Here is a 16606-nt window from a genome sequence, read left to right on the forward strand (position 1 = left end):
GTGGTTTTAAGTTGAGGGAGGGAAGATTTTGGTTGGATGTCAGGGGAAAGTTCTTTATAGAGAGAGTGGTGAGGTGCTGGAACAGGCTGCCCAGAGAGGCTGTGGATCTGTGGATGCCCCGTCCCTGGAGATGTTCAAGGCCAGACTGGATGGGGCCCTGAGCAGCCTGGTCCAGTATTAAATGGGGAGGTTGGTGGCCCTGCAAGCAGCAGGGGGTTGGAGATTCATGATCCCTGAGGTCCTTTCCAACCCTGGCCACACTGTGATTCTGTGATCTTTCCATTTGAACATTCTGTATTATGATAGACCTTTTTTTTCTTTTTCTTCTATTATTTGCTTATAGTTATTGCCTCAGGTAGAATTAGAAGGCATTGTTTTTAGTCTTTTATCTGCAGAATAATGTTTTTTACTGAAAATATGGCACTACATACCATTATCTTGCAGTTAAATTCTTCAGAAATTTGAATGTGTACAATGATACCTAACAATTGAGAAATGATTGACATTTTTTCCTGAGAAAAAGGACTCCTCCCACTCTTCTGTGTGCATTTCAATTCAATACATATTTCCCAATCTTCCAACTAAAAAACAAAATACTTCTCATTTCTCTGACTTTTATTGTTACCTCCTGGTCCATCATTTTCCCAGCTAGTGAAGAGGGACTAAAAAAAAGAAAAAAGGAATGAAATATTAAAAGAAATTTAAAAAAAAAAAAAAAAAAAAAAAAAAAAAAAGAACATGGTTTTGGATCTTAATCTTGAAGCCAAAAGTTTCAGTTTCTACCATACTTAAATCAGCATCATGCAAAAAGACTGAAGGTGAGTTCTACATACAGGAACTGATTTTACTTTTGACTTGGAATTTCACACAGTCAAGCCTGAGAAACCATTTGATAAGAAGATTGGACACTTTTTTACAGAACTCATTTCAGCCACAATCCGCTCCTTGTATCACTTCTGTTTTTAACATTTTTCAAATTTGTATTTCAAATATTCATTTAGGGACACCTTGCTGGCAATTTAATATGCTACCATAACTGTATTCTCTGCCCAGAGGTACCATTTCTCTCAGAAAATCATTGCAAGATAAGCGTACAAAAACCTAATTCCAGGAAGATCACAATCCCAGTGGCTTTATAGAGAAGCACTAAAGCTTTTGTTTCTTCTTGCTAAAGCTTTTGTTGCAAAAACTAAAGCAGGTTTTCTTCCCCCTGCCTTCAGAACGTGTCACTTTAATGGCATGTACTCTGTACATATCCAGTATAACGCTCACCAGTACTAGCAAGGGTTAAAAAACCTATAGGAACCTAAACAGAGATGCTACAATTTACTCTTCTTTAGAGGCTCTGTGGAACACAAATAAAAAAAAATAAAAATAAAACAAATAAAAAAGATAAGTTACACCTTCTCTCAGAATCACAAAACAAAAGGACCTCCAGAGTCACCTGGTCTGTCTTTTTCAAGTGGGGACATCTAAAGCTGCTTGTCCAGGACTATGTCCAGGCTCATTTTGAATATCTGCAAGAGAGATGGGAGAGAATGCACAATCTCTCTGGACAGCCTGATGGTCACAGGGAAGTTCCTGTTTTCCAGTTTGTGCACAATGCCTCTTGTTCTGTTGCAGAGCACCAAAGAGTCTGGCTATGCCTCTTATGCACCTTCCCTTAAAGTACTTGCACACATTAAAAAGATCCTCCCTGAGTGTCTTCTTCTCCAGACTAAGCAGTCCCAGCTCTCCCTGTCTTTCCTCATAGGAGAGGCATTCCTATCCCTATCCCTTCATCATCTGTGTGGCCCTTCACTGGACTCTCTTCAGCATCTTCATATCTTTTTTGTGCTGGGGAGCCGAGAAATAGACAGAGTACTCCAGGTGAAACCTCATCAGTGCCAAGTACATGAAAGGATCACCTCTCTTCAGTAACAGACTAACTCAACAGCACTAGAGTATACTCAAACACGGATAAATGTGTGTCACATTTAAATTAAAATTTCTCCTCTTTCCTACTGAAGAATTCAAGCATCAATATAATTTTGAATTCTCCCCTCCAAACATACAAAATGAACTACGTTCATTTTGATTCTTAAACTGCTTCCAAAATACTATCTCTCCTTTGTAATGCTGAAGCCGCCAGTAAAATTCAGGCATTCACAAAACTGTTCAGCAATACTTAGACTTACTAAGCAGCATAACACAATTTGGTTTTGCTTTCCCTGTTTCTTCTGTCACTCTTGCCTTTTAGATCATCCACATTTACTATGCTTACTACAGCGTTCTCTCTCCCATACTGATAGTCCTCTGTTACACTCATGAAATACATCTTCAAACCACTCTACCCATTCACAGTAGATATCTTCCTTCATATCAGTTTTTGCTAATTATTATTCTAACTCATGATTTTCTGAGCTACATTAGACCGACTCATTGCCTGCTTATTAATGAAATAATATTTGAATTTAAAATTCTGTCTGCGATGCTGTTAGTAAAACAGTTTTCATGTTAAAAACAACAGAATCTTTTTCGCAAAGTAATCTCCAGCACGTAGTGCTTAATATAAATACAGCTGAAAAACAGATAAGTTTATGCATTCAGTATAAAAGAATAATGAAGATGTAATACTAATCACTCCAAAAAATGGGGGAAAAAATACAGATTTTTTTTCATAGGAGCCATTTTCCTTAGATTATTATAATTACAACGTATTTTTTGCTACATATCAGAAGTCATATTTGTAAGTAAATAGATAAGGAGTAACCCAAGGCAAAAAAAGATTACAAATAGTACAGTTTCTGTTAATGCAGAAGTTGTAAACCTGAAGCTACTTTAAATATAATAAGGGATTAATTCATTTAATAAAGACTTGAAACAAGTTAGAGAGCCCTGCAGCAATTCAACCGCAAAATGCCTAGAAAAACAATCGGTGCTGCTGCCCTCCAACCTCTTTTGTTATTTTCTAGCAGCATATTGGCACAACTGACAAAAGAGCTGTTAATGATACATGCTGGATGTTTCTAGTCAAAGAATACTTAAACATCACTGCTCCACCATTGAGCAATGCCAGAAGACAGACCAACACACACCCCACAGTGTCACCAGAAGATCTCTCCAGAACATTTTACTACGTTTTACTAAGTATTGCATTAAAAAAAAAAAAAAAGCACCATTATATAAAGTAATTCCCATGCCTTTTTACCACAGAGTAAGCATTTCGTAAAAGATCTAAATTTAATCACTGCATACTATTAACCTGTGATGAATTAATCATATTTTCCAGTCAACCTAAGGGTGTGGTTTACCTTATTTGTATACAGAGGCATAGGATTCCATTTTTTTTTTCCTTTAAACAGAATACCAAGCACTAAGCAGCAAACAGTGAACTGAATATTTTGAATATAAGGTTATAATGTTTATCAATACTGGAGTGAAACAATGTGTTTTCACAGCAGACCAAAAAGCTCCTGTTGGAGTGTTTGGACACTGCTAAAGAAAACTAGTGGGAAAGAGAATTAGTGAAAATTAGCAGTAGAGGGAATTCAAAAACAAAAGGACTCGTTTGGCTTCCATTCGCACATTTGTTAGTTCATACAAAGTCTCCTAGGAAATTTTGAAAGGGGACCTATGAAGTGTACAAACTTTATCTTCTCATTTTATAGGCTAGTATCATAAACGGTCAATTATTTTTAAGTAATCATTGTTGATTTGTGAGATTCGCCAGTAAAAATTCACCTCAAAAAGTAAGCAAAACTAAAAGAGAGAAGACAAATACTCCTTTAAAACTCCCCACCAAACTCATAAAAATTCTTCACTAATAAAAGCATCTTGAAGAGTTTTACATTTCTCCAGGGTAATTATAACGTGCTGCTGAGAACACAATTTCTTTAACCACTTCTAACTATTCTATTTTCTTTTCTTAGTTAGATAATTGGTTTTCTGTAATTATGCAGACATATTCTACTTTATTATATAAAGCATAATCATTCTTTAAGATAAAGCTTTTAATTTGTTTGATGTAGTACTCTCTATTTTGAATTCTTTTAACCTTTTAATTATCTAGGTATTTGTTTTGAAATGCAACTTCTCAACATAGTTGTAATGAAGCATTTTAACAAAGTTTATACCTTTCCCCTCTTTGTAAAACATGTTGTCTTTGTGGCAAACAGGCAACTCACAATTCCAAATAAAGAATACTGGAAATTTTCCACTTGCATATTGTCCTCTGATTTCACAAAGCAAAGTGCTACTGCCTATTATTAAGTACAAAGATACAAAGATTATGGAATTAAAATACTCATGGATATGTGGGCTTTTTTCTTCCCAAGAGAAATAGAGGTGCTTTGGCATTTGCACCTCCATCTGCTAAACTGAAACAAAACCCTGAAAGGAAATATGTGCATATTTAGCTTTACTTAACATAAGCTGTACCTATTCATGCTACCTGTAGTTAAATGCATGTATATATATACACACACAAAATTACACTCACAAAGAATATACAAGTGTTGTCAGTTGTTAATCAATGGCACTTAAAAAGTGATGACTCAGTAGATTTTTGTTTGTGTTCATTAATTTGTGTTCATGATACTTTTCCTTTCTTTAAATGACAATTTTCATTAATAAAAACACTGGATGTGACATTCTAGTAAGACTTGTTCAGAAATTCAGGTTATTTTACTGAGTGTTTTATTTAAAATGTAATAACAAACATTAATTGTTCACACTGCTCCCTCTTGTGAAGCTTACCTCACATTTGCCAACACTGACTGTAATTAATATCACACTGACTATTCAGTGATTACAATACATACTTGACTAATGTCGAGGACTGATGACCACATATGAGGGTCTTTCATAGTGCTGTAAGCAGTACAACAGGTCATGCCAGAAATCTTCAAGTTTGAAGTCTTGATATAACAGAAAGAACAAGACAGAAGGAAAAAAAATACAGAAATTTCACAGACAGTGATCATACTAAATTACCCATTGACTTGCCACAAACATCATGAAAAATCATGGCAAAGCACTCACTCAGTCAATTATTGACAAGAGGTTTTGCTGAATGGGCGAACAGTGAACACCCTTAACAGTACTAAAAACTGAACTGCAGCCTGGACGTAAAGACCTAAAGAAGTCTGATCCAAAGATTAAAGCATACAGATCCAAAGGATAAACTGATGATAAAGCTGTCAGTAGCAAAGTAAAACAGGAACAATAACAAAGTACAAAGAAACAATATCAGAAGCAAAATTGCAGATATTTTCAGCTAGCAATGGTATGCCAGAGATATGTGAATATTATTGCTTGGAGAGAAACAAATTGGTCTGGAAGACAGCAGTAGATATACCTTTAGTTTCTAGAGAGATCATCCTTGAATTTTCATTTACACAGGATCACCATGAAAAAAGCTGCAGATGTAAACTGCAGACTGCCATTCAGTAGAACTAGAGCTTTAGAAAGTAGGAGGTGCAAATCAAGTGAAGGCAGATAACAAATCAAATTGCTAGGGAGAAAAGATGCAGTAGAACAGCAGAAAGGAAATCGTAGAAAGGCTCACTGCTGAAACAAAAAGAGGAAGGACATATGAAGTCTCTAAGAACCGGCAGCAGAAATCTCACTGGACAGTGCTTGCTTAAAAACCAAACAAGCAAAGAGCCCCTCTAGAGAACATGATATTCAAGGAAGCATCAGATCTTCAGCACAAAAATTGAAGTAACCAGTATTGAGTGCCATCAGTGTGCACCTTCCACAAAACTACATCCTGGAACTTAACTAATCTTTTATTATTATTAAACATTTTTCTTGTTTTACTTCATTTGTTTCTCAGCAAATAAAGGTATCTAAAAATATTTCTGATTGGCTTCAGAATAAACTTCTTTTTAATCATTTTCTCAGGGATCTGCTGGAAAATCCTGGAGAAAAAAAAATCATTTCAAGACAAAAAAGCAGAACTATAATTTTAAGAAATGCTGATAAACATTTATACTGTTTTTCTAATGTTTCTCCTTTTTACTGATTTTTACACAGGCATATAGTGATATAACAAGGGGGAATGTTTTTAAACTAAAAGGAAGATTTAGATTGCACGTTAGGGAGATGTTCTTTATTCAGAGGGTGGGGAGCCATTAGAACAAGTTGCCCAGAGAAGCTTTGGATGCCCCATATCTGGAGGCGTTCAAGACAGATTGGATGGGGCCTTGGAAAGCCTTACCTTGACAGTGGGAACTCTGTCCACAGTAAGGAGGTTGGAATTGGATGGTCTTTGGGGCTCCTTTGTTATATATATATTTATATATATATATATATAAAATCTGCATATATATATTTATATGCATATACACATGCAGATTTTGATTACATTAGAGTATAAGTTGTTTTAACTTGGAACAGCTTTTTGGCAAGAATATGTCTTGAGAAAAAAAAAAATAACAGCATAGTAATTTTTGCTTACGGGGGATTGAAAATTATTTTACTGAGCTGTGAAAAAAAAAAAAAAAAATGCTCCAAGAGCTTGTTTACTTCATAATCTCTAAGAGGACAATAGCTATAACTAGAAAAATATGGCTGCCTTTGTTATCATTCTGCAAAATCACAAAATGCTTCCAAAAATTTACAGATTAAGATTCTTCAGCTTGAGAAAAGAGTTGTCAAATAAAATGGAAAGGATGTAATAGTGTTCTATAAAATCAGGGATGGCACGGGATAAGGAACAAAGTGAATATTCACTGTCACACATGGATGAAGAGAAATCAAGTGAAATTAAAAAGTTGCTAAAAGAAAAGCATAAGCATGTTTCACATAATATGTAATTAAAACAATGGAACTCATTACCACACAACGTTGCAAATGAGAAATATAAAAATAAAAAATAAGCTGGATAAATTCAGATCTGCTGCCAAGATTAAAAAAGAAAATGATCTGCTTTTATTAACTTATCCTCAAGCACTGCATGATCATCCTATCAGATAATTAGATTCTTGAATTCTCTGTTTTCTACTGGAATAATTTAAGCATCATGCTTGCTATCAAATTTGCCAAAAGCTGCATTATGTTTTAAACTAACTATAAAGCAAAGGTAAGATTTTGCTTTTCTCACATCTAAGTCCATACCTGAATTCAGCACAAAAGATCTCTGAATCACTAATCTTGATTTAGACAGCTATAGAGCTATATAGTTACATTTCTAATTTCCAACATGAGAAGAAACAACTGCATTCAGGCAAAAACTTAATTGGACTGAGAAAGGCTGTAGTGAGAAAATTAGGCTGTCATTATAGAAGTGTACGAACTACTCCGGAAATGACTTTTTCTAAATGTAAACTGTTCATTTTACTATAAATGAGAAATAGCTCATATAATTTACTTAGTGCACTTTCATCTCAGTGGATTAATATAAATCTTTCAAAGAATATCAGATTTTAACAAACAACTCCTTCAGTCTTTATATCTTTTATTTATGGTACCATATTTAAGCACAAGTATTTACCTCCAAAAAGGAAAGATAAGAAAAGGAAAGTTATGTTTCTCAAATCTTTCTTCTGCACAAGATAAAGATTCAACAGGAGATCAAGTTAGAAAGCAAATGGTAGGAATGTACAAAATCTACCTGGATTGCAGCCAGATTCTTTTGTTCCTGTGATGGAGCTTCATGGACAAAACGCAGCCAGTTAGAATGGCGTGGATTGCTTGCATCCAGGATATAAAGGACTTCACCTTTACTGCCACGAACCTGAAACATTTCAAAATAAGGAAAATTAACATCTAGCACATCTACAAAACACACTAACATACAAAATATTAAGGCTTGCTGGTATTCAGCAAATGAATCTCGCATAAAACAAGTATTCCTCTTTATGCTTCTTTATACCAAATACAATTATTCCTCATACAAGAAACTCATGGGCATCAATGGGATGCACCCACATGTACTGAGAGAGTATGTGTATTGGCAGAGGTGATTGCTGAGCCACCTTCTATGATCTTTGAAAGATCTTGGCAAACAGGATCGGTGCCTGAAGACTGGAGAACAGCCAACATCACTCTAGTCTTCAAAATGGGCAAGAAGGAGAATTTGGGAAACTACAGGGCAGTTAGTATCACCTGCATCCCTGGAAAAGTGACAGAGCAACCTGTTTCAGATGCCACCTCCAAGCAACTGAAAGAAAAGAAACTTATCAGGAGGAGTCAACATAGATTCAAAAAGGGGAAATTATGCTTGACCAACTTGGTAGCCATCTATGACGTCATCATTGGGTAGGTAGATGGGAAGAGAGCAAAGAATGTTGTGTACCTTGACTTCAGCAAGGCATTTGACATCATCTCCCACAACACCCTTGTTATGAAATATAGAGTATATATATATAAGTGTTATATAGAGTATATATATATAAGAGTGGAATAGATAACTGGACAGTGAGGTGGACTGTGAAATGGCTGACTGGCAGAGCTCAGAGAGTTGTTATCAGCAGCATAGAGTCTTGTTGGAGGCCTGTAACTAGCGGTGTTCCCCAGCGGGGTTCTGGGTCTGGTCTTGCTCAACATTTTTATCCCTTCATCCAGGTTGTTGACTGAGTCCTCCCTCAGCAAGTCTGCTGATGATACAAAACTGGGAGAAGTTGCTGACACTATGGAAGGTTGTGCTACCATTCAACAAGACTTGAACGGACTGGAGAGTTGGCAGGGAAAAACCAGATGAGAATTAACAAGAGCAATTGTAGAGTCTTGAGCCTAGGAAGGAATAACCTCATGGATAAGAAATAATCTGCTGGAGATGAGCTCCATGGAAAAAGGTCTTGGGGTCCTGGTGGTCAACGGGTTGGCCTTAAGCCAGCAGTGTAGCCTTGTACCCAAGAAGGCCAATGGTATTCTGGGGTGAGTTAAGAAGAGCGGAGCCAGTAGGTTGAGGGAAGCGATCCTCCCCCTTTCTTCTGCCCTGGTGAGGCCACATCTGGAGTGCTGTGTCCAGTTCTGGGCTCCTCAATTCAAAAAGAAAAGGGATCTCCAAGAAGAAGTCCAGCAGAGGGCCACAAGGATGATAAGTGGCCTGGAGTATCTCCCCTATGAGGTCTGTTCTGCTAGGGAAAAAGAAGACTGGGAGGGGAGCTGAGAAATATTCATAATTATCTAAAGAGAGACGGGAGGCAAATGGATGAGGCCAAGCTCTTCTCAGTGGTGCATAGCAATACGACAAGGAACAATGGCCTAAAATTGAACATAGGAAGTTCTGTAGTAACATGTGGAAGAACTTTTCACAATAAGAAGAGCAATGGAGCACTGGAACAGATTGCCCAGAGAGATTGTGGAATCTCCTTCTATGGAGATATTCAAGACCCATCTGGATACTTATCTATGCAACTTATTGTGCAGTACCTTCTTCAGCACGGGGATTGAATTAAATATCTATTGAGGTCCTTTCCAACCCCCGTGCTTGTGTGTAATTCCAAATCCAGAAAATACCATTTCAGTATTGTCAGCACTACTGCTAATGTAATTGTACCACATAAATACTAAATATCACAGAAACTCATATTTTTTCGAAACTGTATTTTGTGATATGAACTTCCCTCCTAAGTCTCCCATAGTGTTTTTTCAGTTGTTTTTTTTTTTCCTTACACACATCAGAAAAACTATCTTCAGAACAGTACAAATGCATTTAAGCATTTCGCATACCCTATTTTACAATTCAGCTGAACATCTTTCATATACACCTATTCAAGAGAAATATAAATATGTAGCCCCAGTGATTATCAGTCAGTCTTAATTTTTTCAGTCAGAGAAGAGAGAGCTCCAAGAACACCTTGTACCAGCCCTCTGGTACCTAAGGGGGGTCTACAGGAAAGCTAGAAAGAAACTCTTTTTGCAGAGTGTAGCAACAGGACAAGGGTTAAAAGCTTAACACAAAAAGATGGTTGATTTAGATTAGATATTAGAAATAAATCCTTCACGATGAGGGTGGTGAGATCCAGAGAATCTGTGGATGTCTGGAGGTGTTCAAAGCCAGGTTGGATGGAGCCCTGAGTAGCCCCATCTAATGGGTGGCAATCAACAGCATAAGGATTGCAACTAGATGATTTTTAAGGCTCCTTCTAAACCAAAGCATTCTATGATTATATGCTGGCCTGAAATAACAATTTCAGTAACAACAAACTGACTTACTACATAGGTGAAGGGGCATAAATTATTTGATATGGCAAACAAACACGCTCAGATTTTGTTCACTAAGTGAAGAATCAACTTTAAAAAGTAGTGCTGTAGAACTGAAAGCACATGTAAGCACAACAGCTTTAACAGATGAATGAGTCATTGCACTGTTCCCACTCCAGAGCATCAGCTCCTAGTAGAACCAATGTCTTCAAATAATATTTACTAATAATTGTAACACCAAATCTAACAAATTATCTGATATTTCTGTTAGCAAATGTTTTAAAGAAAGAATTACTTAAGACACAATCTCCACATCAGGAGCTTTTGCATATCATCACAGACCCACAGAATTTCTATGATTGTGACAAAATACTAGTTTGCATTGTCAAAACTAGGAATAGAAAGAGAGACCTAATTTTAATCAAGTGATTCTTTGCTCTTATAACACAAAGAAATACTGCTGAAGTAATACAGTTCCATTTATGACATTTAAAAATGGCTTCCTTGTTTTCTTTTAAATAGTGTATCACTTGAATCTCTCTGAAACAGAAGACAGAAAGCCATGAAGAAAGGTCACAGGAACTACAAAAATTCCATGTGATTTATTTATATGAGGAACATATTTTCATCCATCAACAAGAAGTTTCCAGAGTAAGTATTTCCTAAGAGCTAGGGATTTCAGCTATGCAAGATCAAAATTAGATTGTTATCATGGCTTTGTATTTAAATTGTTCACATTCTTGCTGTATTTGTTTTTTACAGATGCAATATGTCTTCAGTATGTCTGCTTAAGTTACCTACACTTTTAAGATATCATTAGAAAAAAGAACTGTATTTAATTATCATAATTGCTGATGACAGCATGTTGTTCTCATATTAATACAAGAAACCTACTGTGGCTCTGCAAACAAATATAAGTCTTTGAAATATATTACTGTTGTTTTAAAGGAAGATGTATCTTAAGAAGCACATATCATGAAAAGGTGCCAATATTTTAAATTTTAAAAGCTATTCAACTTTCAAACGCACAGATTAACCAAAGCCAAAAGTGTCAAATCTACAGACTTAAACACACCTGGAAACAATATTATTTAACACTAAGTGGTAGAACACCTTCTCTAGTGAGGCTGCTGGATCATCATTCTTGGAACTACTCAAGAGTTGTCTAGACATAGTCCTAGAAAACTGGCTCTAAGTGGATCTGCCAGAAAAAGGGAGTTGGACCAGATAACCTCCAGAGGTCCTTTCCTGGCTTAGCTATTCTGCAATTTGCTGATTATTCCACTAGGAAATAATATCTGCTCCTTGCTGGAACTGTTGGGTTCACCAGTAATTTGGGCAGAATAACTGCAAACCATAAAAGTGAGTCCCAACTTGACACAAAAATACATGTAAATGGTGTATTTACCTTTTGAAAAGTTCCCACCCCCTTCCTCACAGAAGTATTGCACCAATTATATTGTAATAATCACCCTCTTTGAAACACCCACAGAGCAAAACTTCACTTGGCCTGGTTAACAGTGAAGATGAACATCTGTGAGCAATTGAAGTCAAGCTAATGGCTCTATGACTTAACTACAGCTACTAAAGACTGCATTAGGGAGGCCCACCATGCATGTCCTATAAAGGTTTCCATCAGATCTTGGGATTAGAAAAACAATCAAGATCCTATTATGAAAAGCATACGTTACACAACTAGCTTTTCATCCATTCTCCTGCATTAGCTTGATTCTTAAACTATGTAGCAATGACTTATATTCACAGCAGCAATATGTAGTCATCTCTGCCAATCCATGAAGAGATGCCAAATACAAAAAGACTTAACACAGAAGGAAACTATTGATAAAAGAATACAATAAATTCTTCAAAAACATGCTATATTTTCTATAGCTTTTTTTCCACCTCATAAAGAAATAATATTGCATTAAATGCACAAAGGTGAGGAAGGGAAAAAAAAATAGAGAAACACAGTCAAAACATCATACTTAACACAGACTAGATTGGTGATATTTACCATTCCTTTCCTCACCAATTAGATGGACAAGTGTGTGTTTTAAAATGTGTAAATGGTCTTTGAGCACCACAGCAGAGAATATCAAACTTTATCTATTTATTTTTTAAAATGCAACAAACAGACCAGCTCCTGCTTTGCAAGTATACTCTTCAAACTAAAAGGCAGTACAAACTAATCATGGTGGTTAAACAAAATAAATAGTTAGACTCTATAATATATTCAGTTGAAAGTAAGTGTACTTAAATATTATCCATACTGAACTATTAATGAATTGCAATGACAATTGGAGTATGTCCCAAAGGACGCACTCTCCAACAGCAGCTCACTTGAGTCCTCAGCCAGCCTTTTGCTTTGTGACACAATCACCAAACAAGAAAATCAGACTAGTGAAATCAGACAAACAAAAAATAAAACACTTTCACTTGGCTCATACTTTTTCATACTTAGAAGGAGACAGGATCAAAAATGGCTGTCACTAAGACAGTCACTGCTCTAATGGACCACAAAATTCTGCTAGCCATAGTGACTGGAAATTTCTTTCTGCATTCCCCATCAGCAGCACTGAAAAGCATGCATGATAATAGCTTCAGTTTATCACCACAATCCTGGCAGTTATGCAAGCTGTAACAGCAAGAGAAAAAAGACTGTCAAGCTGCTTATGTGCTCCACAAGAAACTTAAAGATACTGCAATTTCTCTCTCTACTACCACAGAATAAAGACTCAGCAATTAATTTTCCAGAACACAACAAGCCAACTCTCCATTATAAATAAGCTAAGATTTCTTGGCCTTGTTTATATCAGTTAATCCTCTTTTACAAGTATTCAGACGCATATCCTTACCACTTATGCTCATGAGACCTGAAGAACTAAACAGAAATCATTCTGCCACACTGAACCACTCCAAGAATCTTCAGGGCTACTTCCCTACCACAAATATTTATTGTAGGAAACTGATGGAAAACAAAGGATACCTTACTGGGGAAGAAAGTGAAAAACACTTTTGTATATCACAAACTAAAGCAGAAAATGTTTTAAGGAGTCTTTTCTTAAATAATCTGCAAGCAAATAGCAGCATTTTCCCCAAAAATCTGAATGATTATAGTGTTTCTTTCTTAATGGCTATCAAACATTTAGAGAAGAGAAATTTTTCTTAAGTAGGATCAATTTTTTAATGCTTGTGAACATATTCCTATTTTAATATTGTTATATTTGAACCTGCCACCTGTCTACATTAGACAGCTTCTAAATAATAGAGAATTTAGCCATCTTCATAGGTTGACAAAGACCTAGAAGTACATAATATGCTGATGATCAACATGCGAAAGCTGTTAAAAGAGCTAGAAATAGAACTGAAAAGCCTGGGCACAAATAGATGATGGCACATTGTTCTGTGGTCTTTTGTTTGTTTGTTTCTTGGTTGTTTCATTTTTATATAGAAATAGGACCTTATCCTTCATTCCTCTAAATGAAGAGGTATAAATCCAAAAAGGTTGATCATGTCTGCTGTAGTTTAGTAGACCACCCTATTCTAGGATCCATTTAATTCTAAGGCCCTTTTGACAATCTTGGTCAAGATGTTCCTGAGATTTCTGTAGCCAATGGAGATAAGTTGGAGCTTCCATTTACTACCAGGGAGTAATGTTAACAGACATGCAGTCATCCTTAGTTTCACAGGCCAAATAATTAAGTAGCAATTCCCTTCAAATTTAAGTATAGGCAAAGTGGCATGAGTCCAGAACAAGGTTCAAATTTCATGCCTCGTAATTCATGGCAAGATATCTGTTTTACTACAACACCCTTAATATTTGGTCACCACTACAATTCAACATCTAAACTGCATTCACATTACAAAAGCACCCAAGAAAACACCTAAATAGGATGTATTTGAGAATTGTCTCCTTGACAATTAACACATAAGATGTCAGTTCAGTCAAATATCTTTACAGTAAGATGAAATATCTGACATTCACTGCCACCATACAAGTGGGTTTACCTCAAGATCAACCAGGATAGAACCAGACTATACTGCAATAGCAAATATTGTATCACTATAAAAGTATTAGGGGGAACAAAAATTGTATAAGCTACCAGATGAAACCCTACAAACATCTCAGTAATGCCGAAGATGCTCGTAGTGCCCATCCACACCATCACTACTCCATCTGCCAGTATTTCATGATGCACTGGAATTATCTACAGACTTTCAAAATGCATTCAAGGTGTTACATGTGCTACGTAGAAATGTTCGTGAGTGCAATTGCACCATATTATGCACATCTGTCAACAAAAGAAGGAAAAAAACTTCATCGAAAATAAGCAGATGGTCATCCTTGCTGAAGGCAGTTAACATGTTACCTGCTTTCTGGGAAACCATTTTCTAAATGTTTATAAACTAAAAAAAAAACAAAAAAACAAAACAAAACAAAAAAATCTATGTTCACTCAAGTTCTGTATTCTCTTTTTTTTTTTTCTTTTTTTTTTTTGTTTGTTAATAATAATGAAAACATTATTTTTATTGTTAATGGTGTGAAACAGCTAGTTGCAATGCTTCTGCATCCTGAGTTTCAGACCTACTTCACGGAATAGAAACTCACATTTTAATGTCACTATTGAAAGTATTGAAGTAATAATTGAAAGAGAAACTTAACACAGCAGCTGCTGTGATGTGATGAAGAAATATTGGCTCATAGGTGATACACATTTTCCTCCAACCAAAACACAGAGCAACATTTTTTTCATACTAATGAATCTCCTGCTGGTTCATGACATTATTTGACTTTTGACAAAGACAGAATGGTTCACAAGTTTTCATTCTTAGACTTTCAAAAGGGTTGAGCTTCACGCTTACTGTGAAGATATCCAAGTCTCCTGAAGCAATTTTGGTTTGACCTTCTATTATGAATTCAAATCTGAGTGCTAGCACCTCAAACTATCAAAATGGACTTTCTAAGAAGTTGAAGACATCACTTAACTGAAGCAGTGATCCTAACATTCTCAGACACTTTCAGAGCTTCTCATCACAAAAAGATCATTAAGGTCCTATTTTGACCATTAAGGTCCTACAATGGGCTTGTTTCAAAAATCACTAAAAGACTTCAAAGTCACACACTTAACAGTGATAAAGATGACTAAAGTAAGGTTTAAAATAGGTCATTTATGAAATCTAGCTACATAAACAAACTAGTAAAAATATTAATGACTATTTTTAGATATCCATCTGTCTCAATTGGTATTAATTCAATAATACCAAGAATCTATGACACAAAATCAAACTGATAGAGGGGAAGTATCTCTGGAAATCCTAACATCCATGTCCTACTTTTGTTTGGCAGAAGTTGTCTTCAATTAACTTACTTTCAAGATCCCCCAAAAAGTACTAAAAGCAAACAACTTTAAAAATATTTACCAGGAAGCTAGTCTTCACACTGGAAAAAAATAAAGACCATATTGCTAGGAACTAGATTTCCAATACAACATTAATCTTGAGAGTAAATTCAGAAACCTTCAAATTATTATTTACTTTGCCATGAAATTTTGAGCAAATTCAGCTTAATGCCCTATATGTAAAAGCTTTCGTATGCCAGAACCACACTCTACTACCAAGATATGGAAGAAAAAAGCAATATCATTAGTTTCAATCACTCAATTTCTCATACCTCAAACAGCAAATATTAAAGCTTCGACCAAAAGCTAGTTGCAGTTAATAGAAGGCTTTATGCTACCTTCATAGTAGTCTGGTGGATTTTGTTGTTGTTAACTGAAAAGTTGTTAACTGTCACTGCAGTTGGAAGTAGCAGAAACATACCTTCATTTCACATTTTAATATAAATAAACATAAGTATTACCTTCCCTGGAAAATCTTTTTTGCTAGCATTTTTCTGCTCTTGGATTGGATGTACCAATGAAGGCAACCATCTTGGCAGATACACAATAACCAAACGTGAGATGTGTATCACTCAGTGTTACAGGATGTGTTAAGTGCCACCCCTATCCTGAACATTCCTCCTCAGAAAGTCGGAGTATCTGAAGAAGGACTAGGTCTTTCCAGTCTTTCCTGTTTTAACATTTAGCAAAACAAAAAGTTATGTTCGTCACAATCCAACAGTTTTGAAAAGAATACCACTTTCTCAGTTAGGAATAGTAAACAAAATAAACGGAGTAGATATCCTCTCTTTCCATCCTGAAGGGAACAATAAATATTAAAAAGGATATTTGATCCTCCAGAGATAAAAACCTCCATGAAATTTAATACCTAAAGATTATTCTGTTCTTGCCCCAGAGAACTTTATCTTCAAGCAAATGCACATAATTTTAAATTGCTCTGTCAGTTACACAAATAAAGACTAACAAAGAAGTACTTAATCAAGGTGCTAGTGGGATGCTAAGAAATCTCACAAAACTCACAAATCATCAGTTGTAACTAGCTACACTTCTAACTAGTACAACATGCAATTCCA

At 35.7% G+C, this 16606-nt stretch overlaps 1 protein-coding gene across 5 annotated transcripts in view; it reads right to left on the reverse strand.

The window, feature by feature from the left end:
- The window catches only part of PRDM5 (PR/SET domain 5), a 105325-nt gene that overhangs the window by 60955 nt on the left and 27764 nt on the right, over window positions 1-16606 (reverse strand). For all 5 annotated transcript variants that reach the window (XM_052681614.1, XM_052681615.1, XM_052681613.1 and 2 more), the window contains exon 3: window positions 7598-7720. In XM_052681614.1, coding sequence (XP_052537574.1) covers window positions 7598-7720 — 123 coding nt within the window. The remainder of the gene's footprint in view (window positions 1-7597; window positions 7721-16606) is intronic.

Source organism: Tympanuchus pallidicinctus, unplaced genomic scaffold (genome assembly GCF_026119805.1).
Source record: "Tympanuchus pallidicinctus isolate F22 unplaced genomic scaffold, pur_lepc_1.0 scaffold2, whole genome shotgun sequence".
In the NCBI taxonomy this organism is placed as follows: Eukaryota; Metazoa; Chordata; class Aves; order Galliformes; family Phasianidae; genus Tympanuchus; species Tympanuchus pallidicinctus.